This window comes from Staurois parvus, unplaced genomic scaffold, assembly GCF_062004578.1.
Source record: "Staurois parvus isolate SC_StPar_1 unplaced genomic scaffold, SC_StPar_1.0 ptg000058l, whole genome shotgun sequence".
In the NCBI taxonomy this organism is placed as follows: Eukaryota; Metazoa; Chordata; class Amphibia; order Anura; family Ranidae; genus Staurois; species Staurois parvus.
Genome location: NW_028317854.1, coordinates 14,242,501 through 14,257,005, shown reverse-complemented (window position 1 = coordinate 14,257,005; position 14,505 = coordinate 14,242,501). Strand labels below are relative to the sequence as shown.

At 35.9% G+C, this 14,505-nt stretch overlaps 1 protein-coding gene and 1 long non-coding RNA gene across 5 annotated transcripts in view; both read right to left on the bottom strand.

The window, feature by feature from the left end:
- Positions 1-779: 779 nt before the first annotated feature.
- LOC149469901 (uncharacterized) lies at positions 780-3,623 on the bottom strand. Of its 2 annotated transcripts, none has more exons than XR_016311492.1 (2): positions 3,236-3,623; positions 780-899 (listed from the first exon to the last, which is right to left on the bottom strand). It is a non-coding gene; the product is annotated as an uncharacterized LOC149469901 (long non-coding RNA). The 2 variants fall into 2 exon arrangements; XR_016311493.1 differs by lacking the exon at positions 3,236-3,623 and adding an exon at positions 1,817-2,089.
- Positions 3,624-5,429: 1,806 nt separating this feature from the next.
- The window catches only part of PITX2 (paired like homeodomain 2), a 49,567-nt gene continuing 40,491 nt past the window's right edge, over positions 5,430-14,505 (bottom strand). For 2 of the 3 annotated variants that reach the window (XM_089668507.1, XM_089668506.1), the window contains exons 3-4: positions 12,351-12,556; positions 5,430-6,986 (exon numbers count right to left, since the gene is read on the bottom strand). In XM_089668507.1, coding sequence (XP_089524633.1) covers positions 6,423-6,986; positions 12,351-12,556 — 770 coding nt within the window. In that variant the 3' untranslated portion in view covers positions 5,430-6,422. Of the gene's footprint in view, positions 6,987-12,350; positions 12,557-14,442 lie in introns of all 3 variants that reach the window. The other variant, XM_089668505.1, reaches the window with a different exon arrangement.

The following is a 14,505-nucleotide window of genomic DNA, read 5'->3' as shown; positions in this document are numbered from 1 at the left end:
TTCATAAGATAGCAGCTAATATTTCCCTTTGTATTAGATGTGACATTCCTAGAAGGGAAGTAATAACAGAGATCCATTTCATAGTCTGACAGATAGATGGCACCCAGGATCTCCTGCTGAGCCCCCAGCCATCAGCCTGTCTCAGGGGAATCCAAAGAATATGAAGCTTCAATCCCAGCCTGAGCACATTCACAGCACGATCATCGCTGGAGGGATCGGTGCAGATGACCTGCTTCCACGGGATTCCTGGATTTCATTCATGAAGTGGCTGCTTTTCGTGTGTTTAGTCAACATACTTGAACAGCAGAGATTACACAGCTTAATATATCAGATGAGGAGTCGTTGTTGCAATTTGTGTGATCTATGGGGAATGTGAGGGTCCTGTTCCTAGGAAGGTCACAGATGTTAATAGGACAATGTTCAGGGGTTTAAATTATGGACAGGACAGTAGAAGAGGGAGAGACAGCGCAGGATCTATCCCATAGTCACTTATTACAGGGAAAACTGACAGCAATCTTTGTTTATTACAAGCTACATAGATTGATTTATTTATTACTGTGCTTTTATTTCTATACAAATCCGATACATCTGCTAGGAATGATCAGAGTGTATTATGTATTAGTAAAGACAGCAATAAAAAATATCCGCCAGAAGATGATGAAATGCAATATTTACTGTCTTCATCCTGTAAATAATAAAAAGAGTTGACCTAGGACAGTTGTATGGGACTTCAACAGATCTGTGACATAAGCCGTGTACACTACAACAAAGAGCGCCTGTCCATACATCATATTTTTATTGGGGATCTTTATTACAGGCATTTACAAGCAGCAGCAAATTGGAGATCATAATTCTGGGTTCTGCTCAGACACTCTGCCATTCTGTCATACAGCTCAGATCTGGACGGAAGAAAGGCTTAATCAGAAATGTAAAGAACATGACAATTCTTCCTAAAAAAATAGCCAAAATGAAAATCCTAAAAAGAATACATATAGCATATAAATATAATATGTAATTCATTCAATCCTTCTTTCTTTTCTGTTTCTTTCTTTCCTCCTTTCTTTCCTATCTGTTTACTAGATGAGCAAAAAGCGACTTCTTTAGTAAATCAACCCTCCTAATGTAAAAAAGAAAGCAATATATAATATGCCTAGTGTCGTGTGTGTGTATATATATATATATATATATATATATATACTGTCTACACATACCTTACTTACCAGTTTAATGGAGAAATGGCATACCTACACAAAATACTGATACACACATACACCTTATCTACCACATGATGATACCTATGAAAATAAAGTTTAAATAAATGCACACACACGCCTTATCAAAGTATTGCACACCTACACAATTTAATGCTTGTTTACAATAATAACTATATATATTTAAAAATATTTATGTGTATAAATATATATATATACACAGACACACTGATCGGTTTATATATATATATATATATATATATATATATATATATATATATATATATATATATGTGTGTGTGTGTGTGTGTGTGTGTGTGTGTATATGTATATATACACACACATTGATTGGTTTTATACATATATATATATATGAAACCGATCAGTTTGTGCGTGTGTATATATATATATATATATATATATATATATATATATATATATGAAACCAATCAATGTATGTGTGTGTATATATATATATATATATATATATATATATATATATATTTATACACACACACACCTTGCTACACGGATAGAAATATAGCATACCTAAGCAAACTGGACCAACTGCAGCACCAAACATCTATCATTTGTACCTCACTTACCTTATATTGTCCTTGTCCTCCATAAAATACAGCATACCAAAGCAGAAATCAGTACCCAATGGTGGAGGTAGCCTAAATCTAGAGGCCGTTGGTCCATCTAAAGGGAGGGTATTTAATGGTATGCATTCTTGTCCTCAGTCTTGGCACAGACCCCACCTCTGACCTTTTCTTAAAAGTCGGAGAAAAAAAAAAGGCTGAAGAATTCTTGATTGATTAAAAAATAAATATTAGGAAATAAAAGCAGGCGGCATGTTGCAGAGGACTGGCTGGGCTGAGGAGTGTTCAGGTGTTCTCTGTTTAATGTATAAATGTGGTCTCATTCATGTGGGTGAGGGCTAGCATTATTACCTTGGAGCAGAGATGGCACATTCTTCCCAGTGTTGGTCCTGTCTGTATCTGAGCCCTCTCCTGACTCTTGTCACCCTCTCCCAGGGATGTGGATTGAGACCTAGACACCTTTGTTTATTCAACTTGTACAGGGCGGTTAATACAGTCTTCATTATCTGCCCCTTTTATATAGACTCAGTACAAAGGACCAAGAGCCTTTCTGATAATACCATCAAGGGTTTATTAACCAGGAGAAGACAAAAAAAAAAAACTTATAAAGCACATGTTTGTTTTCTCATTTATTTTTGACTGCCAGCTCTGTCCTTCTCAACCCTCTAGATGTCCCTCAAAGAAAACAGCCAATATTTGACTTCATACTTCGCAGAATCTGGCAGCCCTGGATGAATGTTTCCCTGTGGTATAGATTACAACAAAACATATAAGGTATTATATATTATCACTGGGGGTGAATTACTATAAGATTTTTTTACAACCAATTTTTTTGGAATCTCGGTTTCCCATTCAGTAAAGAGTTTTTTAATAAGTGTCTCAATCAGTTCTAACTATTGGATTATTTAATATACTGGTCAGTTTTTGGCAGACGTATTTCTGATTGGTTGCTATGTGTCACTGCATTAAATAATTAGCACTTAGTGCTCTTAATTAAATAAGGCCGATATTCTGTAGGCCAGTGTCAGTATTTTTATGAGTATATAGTTCAACATCCTATTTTTATATATATATATATATATATAAAATTATCCATATCATGTGATCTCTCAAAATACAATTTATAGATTCTTGGAATATCTCTATTTATTTTTTCCCCAATGGATTATTATTACTTAAAAAAAAAAGGGCAAAAAAAGTGACTTCAGCAACTCAAACACCAAAAATATTCACAAATCTGCAATACCTGAAATATGTGTTGTGAGCAGACAATTTACTCTCACTAAATGGAAGATAAATATCGAACAGGAAAATGTGAACATGAGAACTTGCACTTTAAGTGGGTATTTTCCGAGCTCAGGTTATTCGGGGTATACAAGAAGTAGATACATCATATAAGAGAAATAAGATCAGTGCACTCACCAGTCATAAGTGTTGACACGTTGGAATAAATCGATTAGGAGAGTGGAACCGAAGTCCAGCCCAGGCCGCCCAAGACATAGAGTTGAGCCCCCATTTTACTATAGAGACAAGTTTTTATCCCTATTATCGCATCCATATTGGTGGATTAGAAATGAAACCTTCTTTTTATGTATTTACAGACCCCTTGTATGGGAATCCTAGTGTAGTTCAGCATTCAATAACCTCTTGTTATCTCCCCAAGGATCCTTCCTGAAGTCTGAGCACCTTTTATCCACCCCCTATACTAATGACTGCCAAACATTCAATGAAAAAAAAAAAAGAAAAGGAGCAATGAGTGATCCCAATACACAAGTGTGTCTGTCCTGGCCTCTCCTCTCCCCTAAATACAAGGCAGAGGCAGCAGCCAGGGGTTATTCGTCTGCACACACTGCCACATGGCACCCACACTTACCAAAGTCCACCAGTGATTGTACAAAAGGCTGCAAATGGGATCAGATCAGGTTTTAGTGCTGGGAAATAACCGTGCATGGAATAATGGTGTGCGGGATGAATTACACAGAGCTGGGGACTTCACAAGGAGATCGGTTTGTATTATGGAAACCAATATTCACACACACTACTATTGTAACTCTACTATCTCTTCCTTTTACATTTATGCAAACCGCTGCTTGTGCTGTCTATAGACATTCAATGACATTTTCCTGTCTACATACATACAGTGTGCGCAAATAAAATCGTTTTGTAAATTTGCCAATATTTGTACAGCACTATCTGCTAAAAGGCACACCAGCAACTTATTTACTAAATACAATTCATTACTGTTAGAATAGAACATTGTTGCAATTGTCGAATTCTCTTGTATTTTCTTTTAAATCAAATAATAACAAAAACAATAACAATTTATAAAACAAACAAAAATAAACTCATAACAAAGAAAACACGTTATTTAAGATGCTTAATCATTGTGTAATTAAGGGGGACACCCACCCATACATGTGTATGATTGTATAATTCTAAGGACACACATATGTACATATGTAGGATTGTGTAGTTCGAAGGGGACACACGTGTGTATGATTGTGTAATTCTAAGGACACACATATGTACATATGTAGGATTGTGTAGTTCAAAAGGGACACACACATGTGTGTATGATTGTGTAATTCTAAGGGAACACATATACATATGTAGGACTGTGTAGTTCGAAGGGGACACACACGTGTGTATGATTGTGTAGTTCTAAGGACACACACATATACATATGTAGGATTGTGTAGATCGAAGGGGACACACACATGTGTGTATGATTGTGTATTTCTAATGACATATACATATGTAAGATTGTGTAGTTTGAAGGACACACACATGTGTGTATGATTGTGTAATTCTAAGGACACACACATATACATATTTATGATTGTGTAATTCTAAGGACCCACACATATACATATGACTGTGAAGTTCGAAGGGTACACATACACACATACATGTGTATGATTGTGTAATTCTAAGGACACAGACACACAAATTTATGACTGAGTAATTCTAAGGGGCCCCACACGCATGCATGTGTATGATTGTGCAATTCTAAGGACACACACACATGTACATTATTTATGATTGTGTAATTCTAAAGACACACATATTTATGATTGTGTGATTCCAATGACAGACACACATATATACATATTTCTAATTGTGTAATTCTAAAGACATACATATTTATGATTGTGTGATTCTAAAGACATACATATTTATCATTGTGTGATTCTAAAGAAATACATATTTATCATTGTGTAATTCTAAAGACATACATATCTATCATTGTTTGATTCTAAATACATACATATTTATCATTGTGTAATTCTAAAGACATACATATTTTTGATTGTGTGATTCTAAAGACATACATATTTATAATTGTGTGATTCTAAAGACATACATATTTATGATTGTGTGATTCTAAAGACATACATATTTTGGATTGTGGGATTCTAAGGGGGCACACACACACAAATATATATATCAAATTGTGTCATTTTGAGAAGACACATATACATATTTACGATTGTGTAATTCTAAGGATACACACGAACAAATATATATATATCAAATTGTGTAATTCTAAGGGGACACACACAAACACACACACCTATATGCACATATAATTCTTTTATTAGACCACAGGGAGGCCTTTTCTTTCCCAAAGAGGTAAGTTTATTGTTAAAGCGGCATCATTTCTTTTCTTTTGCCAAATATTTTAACAATACATTAAAATTCATTTTACAACGGGATTGTTCACTGATATGTCAACCAGCTTTACGGAAATCCGACAAATAAATAATTACATGAGTAGATGCACAAGTCCAGCGTTTGCGTTGAATGGGGTGGAGGAGGGAGGGGGCACACGTGTACAAGGTGATGTGGGGGAAGGGCTTTGGGGGCATTTATTGTACATTTTTTTGTGCTTTGATTTCTTTTGATTTTGGAACATGTACCTAGAGGGAAGAAAGGCGACTTTTATCCCAGGAGACAAAAAAACAGGCTATGCCTCGACTTATTTGAAATAATATTAATAATATTTAAAAAAAAAGGATGCACATAAAACTTTAAAGTTGCATTTTTTTCTGTTCCAGAGCACCCAGCAGAGGTACTATTCTATAGTGATGCACACAATTATTAAGGTCAGGGATACAGTGTTCTTGTTACTATATACATTATCCCCCCCCCCCTCCCCTCCCCGGCAGAGGCAAGTTTGAATTTGGCTCCCTTTTGCATGCTTTTGTTAAAGCCCGGTGTATATTAACACTGTAAAGTTATGACCAACAACTGCATTTTATAAAATTAATTTGACATTTCAATATATATACATCCTTTCAGTCCTTTCCTGTTTTCTTTTAACAATGCTAAAAAAAAAATTACAAGCTCATAGTAACTTTTTTTTAAAATGTAATATCCAGTCAAATGTGTCCATAGATATGGATTTATCAGCGTCCTGTGACTGATAATACTTTCAAAGAAGTGGCTGCAGGCCATCCCTTGAAAACAAGACACATTTTATTTTATTTATTTTTTTTTGCATTTAGTTTTCCTTTCGGTTCCTCCCTTTTAGAGTCCAGATAGGTCAAGTCTTTGTAGAAAGGATGGTTCCCATCAGGTATATTTACACATGCACATTGTATAGATATCAGACAGGTCTGTCCACAGCATACTGACACGCACTGAGATTTGATCCTGGGTTCTGAACACTAGCATATCCAAAACTAGAGTGCTGTTTGGCTTTGAGTCTAAGGCTTGCCAAGCTGGAGTTACATGTGTCTCTGTAGACATAGGGGGGTGTTGGTGGGGCATAGGGGCAGGCTGGCGTTGGCACTGCTGAATTCAGAGAAGGGTTGCTCAAGTTGTTCAGATTATTCAAGCTGTTGAGGCTAGAACCTGGCACCCCAGTGACTGCAGAAGGCACCATACTGGAGGACATGCTCATGGAGGAGATGGAGTTGGGTGAGGAGAACATGCTCTGTGAGGACAAGGGGTTGACATTCATGGAGTTGAAGAAAGGGAAGCTCTTGGTGGAGAGAGAAGCAGAAGTCAACCCTTTGGCTGCCCAGTTGTTGTAGGAGTAGCCAGGGTACATGTCGTCGTAGGGTTGCATGAGGCCATTGAACTGAGGACCAAAGCCATTCTTACATAGCTCAGCCTGCTGGTTCCTCTCTCTCTTTCTCCATTTAGCTCTGCGGTTCTTGAACCAAACCTGCAAGCAAAGAAAAAAATATCAGGTCAGCAGGGTCACATACATGTAACACCTAAGACTCGTGCAAAACATGGACCATCTGCATGCTGATACACAGAACTGCCACCCGTATTAAATCACAGGGCACAAAAATCTGTCACACTACTCATGTTGCTGAGTGTGACAGCAGAGCTACAGGTCACTGTGAGAGGCCTTCTCATAAATCAGAGCAGCATATGAAGATGATCAGATCTACCCTTCCATAAACTGGCCACATAGATCTACACAAATGAGCTTTTATTTCAACCAACATGCACCTCTAGGAAGCTCTGTACATTGCAGCATGCCCATTGATCAGTAGACTGAGATCAGAACAATGGTCTTCTGACCAGTCACTGCACATCCTGATGGTACATCTGTTGTGACCTCATCAATCCATGGTCAGATTGTTACACCATATTGGCCCAACCGATTACAATATAGGACCAGCCATGACCATATATAAATTAATTATAATACAAAATATAGGACTTTCCCTGAACCTGAGCGGGCACTTGAAGTGGATACAGCCGAGAAGGAAAATAATTGGGCTGATTTTCTGAAGAGGTTGGGAACCTTCACACAAAAAAATGTTTAAATATTCACTAAATTATCCAGTCATATGAAGCGCAGATTTCAATTTACTTATTTGATTGTCTAGTTACATAATTTATTCTGTAAAGATTTTCAGCTTTTTAGAAAATCAGCCCAAGTATGTTAGCAAATCTACATTTAAATTAACACATCATAGAAAGTTTTATAGATACTGGCCGATTCATTCAAGTGTATCTGTACATGCTTGCTTAATTGAAGTGAACATTCACACAAAATATTGTGTGAAAATATTGAACTCTAGTAAGTCAGTCCAAGTATGTTAGCAAACCTGCTTCTAAGGCTGGTCATACATTATACAATTTTCCAAAAGCATATGATATTTTAGATTGTAAAGCACTGAGGAGATTGTTGATGCTATATAAATCCTGAATAATAATAATAATTTCAAACATAAACACTTTCAATTTGTATGCAATCAGTCAGACCCTTGCACTACATAGTTGAAGGTAAATCTAAAGGAAATTGAATAAAAAAATGTAGAATGTATGACCAGCTTAAGTCAACACACCATATAAGTGTTGATTTACTAAAACTGGAAGTACAAAATCTAGTGCAACTGTGCATGGTAGTCAATCAGCTTCTACCTTCAGCTTGTTTAATTAAGCTTTGACAATAAAACCTGGAAGCTGATTGGTTTCTATGTAGAGCTGCATCAAATTTTGCACTTTCTAGTTTCAGTATATAGATACCCGATACTCATTTCAGTTTACTTATTTCATCTGCTCATGGTTGGTTAATTAAATTGAATATACACAATTGTGCATGGCAATTCTCAACTTATTTAGTAAATCTAAGTCAACGTACCATATAGAGATTATAGGTACTGGAAGCTCATTTCAGTTTACTTATTTCATTTACACATGGTTGGTTGGTTTATTGAATTGAATATACACAATATCTTGCATGAAAATTGCCTACTTAAGCTGGTCATACATTATACAATTTTCTTATTCAATTTCCTTTAGTTTTACCTTCAGCTATGTAGTGCAAAGGCCTGTCTGATTGCATGCAAATTGAAAATGTTTAGGTCTAACCTCATATTATATGGTTTTGGTAACTCTAAAGGAAAATTGTACAAGAACATCGTATAATGTATGATCAGCCTTATTTAGTAAAACAGTCCAAGTATGTTAGCAAATCTGCCTCTAAAGTCAACATATCAGAGTTTATAGATAGTGGACTCTCAGTTCAGTTTACTTATTTCATCTGCACATGGTTGAATAATTGAATGGAATATACTTCATTTCTTACATATTTCTCAACTCATAGTTTAGTAAATCGGCTCAAGTAGCAAATCTGCCTCTAAATCAACACATCACATAAAGATACTGGCCGCTCATATCTTAAGGCAATTTACTAAAGGGACCATTGTAGCAAAAAAAAAAAAAAAAAATCTCAACTTATTTAGTAAACTGGCTCAATTAGCAAATCTGCCTCTAAATCAACACATCACATAAAGATATTGGCCGCTGATCTCTTAAGGCAATTTATTAAAGGGACCAGTGTAACTAAAAAAGAAAAAATTAAAAAAAATGCCAGCAGGCAACACAATATCTGTGGCCCTTGGTGAAAACTAATAGGTTATAAATTATTAGTAAATCCTCCCAATTATTGCAGTCTCAGCGGTTTACTGTAATGTTCCTCTAGTTTTCGATCATGGGCATTTTCTATTTTTTTTTTTGTATGATTTTTTTATGTGATTGGGGATTTGAAGCGAAAACAAAATCAGATGAATGTTGCAGTCAATCATACCCACAATGTCTCCCCCCTTGGCACAAGCCTCACATTAGAAATAAAAAGTCTCCCTGTAAAATAAAAGTATTTTCTGTGTAAAGGGAACAGACAGCACCAAGAAAGCCTCAGAGAGTCGTTATTCAAGTGAATATTAGAACAAACGTTTGCTGTAAAAGCTCCAGAGGGTTTCCACTTGCTAATCTGCACAACTCCTGACCCAACTTTTGACTCTGTACAAATGCATGGAACTGAATGAGATCTCTGATCCCTGCCTGCAGACAATAGAGGAGCGTGGATCAATGTGCAATCCACATCCTGGGTGTCTGAATTGTCCTGCCGACACAGATTGTGGATTGGAAAGGTTCCTGAGTCTCTGAGTCTAGCCTGTTTACACACATCATGTTGTACATTACAGATCGCTGTTCACTGTACCATTAATCCCTCGCACTCCATTGACAAGAACCACATTAGGCAAGCTTTTAAGATTTCACAAACGTTGCTAATTTGAGTTGAAGGGATATCAACGACCCACCTAGATAAGTCCTGATTTCAATCTACTAAGCAAATACCTAGCAAACAGATAAAGCCACAGATTACAAAAATAGAGATGATTTACTAAATGGGTTTGGTTTAGAAAATGTTCACTCTGCAAAGTGAATGTATAAGGCTTTGCTCAATTAAATATACAAATAAAGCTGATCATGCTTTATACAATTTACCCAAATCATATAATATGAAATCAAACCTAAATACTTTCATTTTGTATGCAATCAGACAGGCCCTTGTACTACACAGTTGAAGGAATATCTAAAGGAAATTCAATAAGAAAATTGTATAATGTATGGCCAGCTTAATATTTTGCCAAGAGTGAATGATTGATATTGACTTTATTCACCAAGTGAACATTTATTTTTGTTCCTTCTTTATTAAACCTTTTATCAACCCCACAAACCCATATTTGCTTACAATCTCTGTAATAATCACCACAATTATATACTGGCTGAATATTTTGTATTACTTTTCAAGATTTTTAGGGGAAGCAGTCATTATAAAAATAATCTGTACATCACCTATTTTTGTGACTTCATAGAATTCCTTTATTGGACCATAAACGTTCGGTTTAATCTTTATGGGACATGTATTATTGTAGGCCTTGAAGAAGGCAACTCACAATAGTTTCCAAACTTTACAACCATTGCTGTGTTAATATTTGCTGCTACTTTGCCCCCTGAAAACAAATGACTTCACCAACAACAACAAAAAAGTTTGGCCACATTGTGTTCAAGGCTGTTTTTAGATGTAAAGTCGAGTTTGAAGTGCTATAAATCTTATCTTCCCCAAAGCCAGAGATTATAGGCAAGTCCCAGGTTGGGTTTGCTCAGCAAGCTCTTGAAATCAGTCTAGCTCTGCTAAAGTATCATGGGCCAGACATATATTGATATTCCTCTCCCTTTGAACGTGTGTAAGATTACAAATATCAGTTTTAAGCAGTAAAATTCCCATATGGTGAAAGCAATCCAGCCGTTCTCCCCCAAGAGACAACTTAAAGGCATTGAAAAATGTCCGAATCCCACATCATTCTCAAGTGCAATCCGGCTCCCCGCACAGATGTTCCGAGCGCTTTAATGACTTCTATGTACCGTATACAGCACATTATACCCAGCCTGCTTGGCCTGCTACAATACCCACTTCATTTTATGTCCTGTGCTGGTCATTACCTATATTTATGGCATATTACTAGACATGATTACATATTTTACTGCCTTCAAAAGGGGCATTTAAACCTCTCGAATAGAGTGTTAAAATAACTAAAATATTACATCCACTGAAGTAGCTTTCATTACATTCAGGCGTATCGAATGCAGCTGAAAATATTACGATTTATCTTTATGCTGCAGGGAATTACATATTATATATATACATACACACATGCATACAAATAGAAATGTATTTTTTATGCATACACACATATATATATATATATATATATATATATATATATATATATATATATATATTGGGGTTGATTCACTGAAACTGGGGAGCGCAAAATCTGGTGCAGCTGTGTATGGTAGCCAATCAGCTTCTACCTTCAGATTGTTCAATGAAGCTTTGACAAAAAAAAAATTAGAGCTGAATCAGATTTTGCACTCTTCAATTTTAGTAAATTAACTCCATTGCTTTCATTATGTTATAAACATGTATAAAACACACACACCTATATGTCTCTTAGATTGTAAGCTCCAAGGAGCAGGGCCCTCCTAAGCCTCTTGTATTGAACTATATTGCTGTATTGTCTCCCTTCATATTGTAAAGCGCTGGGCAAACTGTAGGCGCTATATAAATCCTGTATAATAATATACTATATATATATACACATACACTATATATACACACACAGATGTAGCACAGCAAAGTTAATTTTTAAAGATGTGTTGCTGCATCTCTCTCTCTCTCTCTCCATATACACACACACACACACATATATATATATATATATATATATATATATATATATATATTAGACTGACAACTATATATGTAGCAAAGCAAAGATAAAAGATGTTCTGCTGCATCCATATCTCTCTCTCTAATTACAATGATATATATATGTGTAATAGATACACATATATAGATATGTAGCAAAGCAAGTGTGCTGATTTATGTGTACACATACATAGATATGTAGTAAAACAAATGTTTTATATATAAAACACAAAAATATACAAATATACACACAAATATATATACACAACAGCACACTGTTCATCTTTGCTACATATCTATTACACACAAATATAGAGGTAATTGTAATAAATATATATATTCTTCTATATTTGATTTTCTTCCTTATGAATGCACTTATTCCATTGGGGAGGTACACACTCACATGCCTATAGTTCATAATAGTTCCTGCAGAAATATAATACGGCTTTGATTCCATCTGACACACGAGAAGAGTCTGTACAAAGCCTGCATCCCAGAAGTAGTACTTACCCTGACTCTGGCCTCGGTGAGGTTGGTCCACACAGCGATCTCCTCCCTGGTGGACATGTCAGGGTAGCGGTTCCTCTGGAAGGTGGCCTCTAGCTCCTGCAGCTGTTGGCTGGTGAAATGCGTCCTCTGCCTCCTCTGCCTCTTCTTCTTGGAGGGGTCATCGGTGCTGGCATCGTCATTTTTACTTTGGTGATTTTTCTCTTTATCTGCAGACATAGACGGGACATGTGACATCTTGGTTATCATTTCAGTCCCAGTGGTAGAAGAGCGGTGCAAATACAAATGCGAATTAAAGCAAACAGCAGCTAATGAGATTTGCCCTCTTGGCCTGGTGTGGCACCCAGAGGGTTCTCCTACAAATCCTGCAAATCCCCCATAGCTGGGGATTAGAAGCCCCTGAATCCCGGACCGGGGCACAATTGCTACAGCGAGTTGTGAAAACACAATAACCTGCTCTGATCACAAAGGTTTGCTTGGATAAATAAACAGCATTGTGCCTGAATATTGCAGGTGCAGCTAGAGATGGCCCTGGTGTCAGGCAGCATAGTCACACAAAGATCATGGCAGGCTCCTTCTGCACTGGAGTCATTAGGATGTGTTTATTGCGCCCAGGTGATCCTTACTAATTTATTTCAGCCAATTATCTGCACTGCTGCAAGGTTTTCTCCCCCCCCCCCCTTCCTCCTCTAAGCAGTATCTATTCTGAGTCAGATCCCCAGGGAGCTGCACGGCACTGAGAACTAATAATTATTTAAAGTGGTATTAAACCCAAAAAAACAAAAAGTCATATCGTGCAGTTTACCGATCCTTAGTTTTTAATTTATTTTTTTGGTTTTTCTTTATTTTCACCTGCTGATTTGGCCAGTAATACACTTCCTGGGTGTCTCCTCCTTGAATGGAAGAGCAACCGAGACACCCTTGGACAGCATCATTGCCAGTCTTGGGAAAGGGTAATGCTAGATGCACTAGCAGATTTTGAAGGATTTAAAATAGACCTAACAAGACAAACTCCAACTAACACCTTTTAAGTAGTTACAGAATAAATAGTATTTTTTCCTTCTGGGATAAAGGTTTTAAATAACCAAACAAAAGTTGATCGTTGTAAGCACCCCTGTCAGTGTTGAATGGTTTGTCTCAACCCTCTAACTGCCGCTTTTTAGTTGGAAGGCTCAGTCTGTTAAACATAAGTTAAAAAATGACTGGCCAAATTACTACCATTTGAAAATATAAACAAAATGCCTGAAAAACAATGAATGGAGACACCACACCAAGGACATGGTAATGGAATATATTTTTGATTTGGGGGTGAATACTAACTACTAATGAAGGTTATTTATTAATACTGATCAGACTTCAGTGATGGAGTTGAATGCTGCATGGACGTGTGATGCCAACAGCAATGATAGCAAACACAATAATAATATTAAGAAACAGAAGATAAGACAGCAATATAATATTGATAATAATATATGTATATATATATATATATATATATATATATATATAAAAAAAAAAAAACATTTCATTATTATTATTAGAAGCAGAGGATAAGACAGCAACAGAATAATAATAATAATAATAAGAAGAAACAGAAGAAGATGATGAGACAGCAACATAATAATGATAATAATATATATGTGTGTGTGTGTGTATATATATATATATATATATATATACACACACACACATTTCTATATTATTTATTATTATTATAAGAAGAAAATAAGACAGAAACATAATAATAATAATATCAATAATATATATGTGTGTGTGTGTATATATATATATATAACATTTCTATAATATTATTATTATTATTATTAGATAACACAGCAACATAATAATAATATAAAAAAGTATTTAATTAATAATAAATACGTATTTTAATAATTATTTTTCAATCTTAGTGGGGAATAAGGACTATAAGGACACTTAGTATGTTGGTACATCAGGCCAATATTTTCCTGCCTATATGTATTTCAGACTCACACATTCAGAACATAGGTAGAGATGATGGTTTGTCCCATGTTTCTGATGAGCTGCATATAATAAAAATGGCCGTTTTGACGGGCTGGTCGGGGCCGACTCTTACCTGCAGTCTCTGGACTGGAGGTGTCTGAAATGGTATGGACCTCCAACCTTTGCTTACACTCCA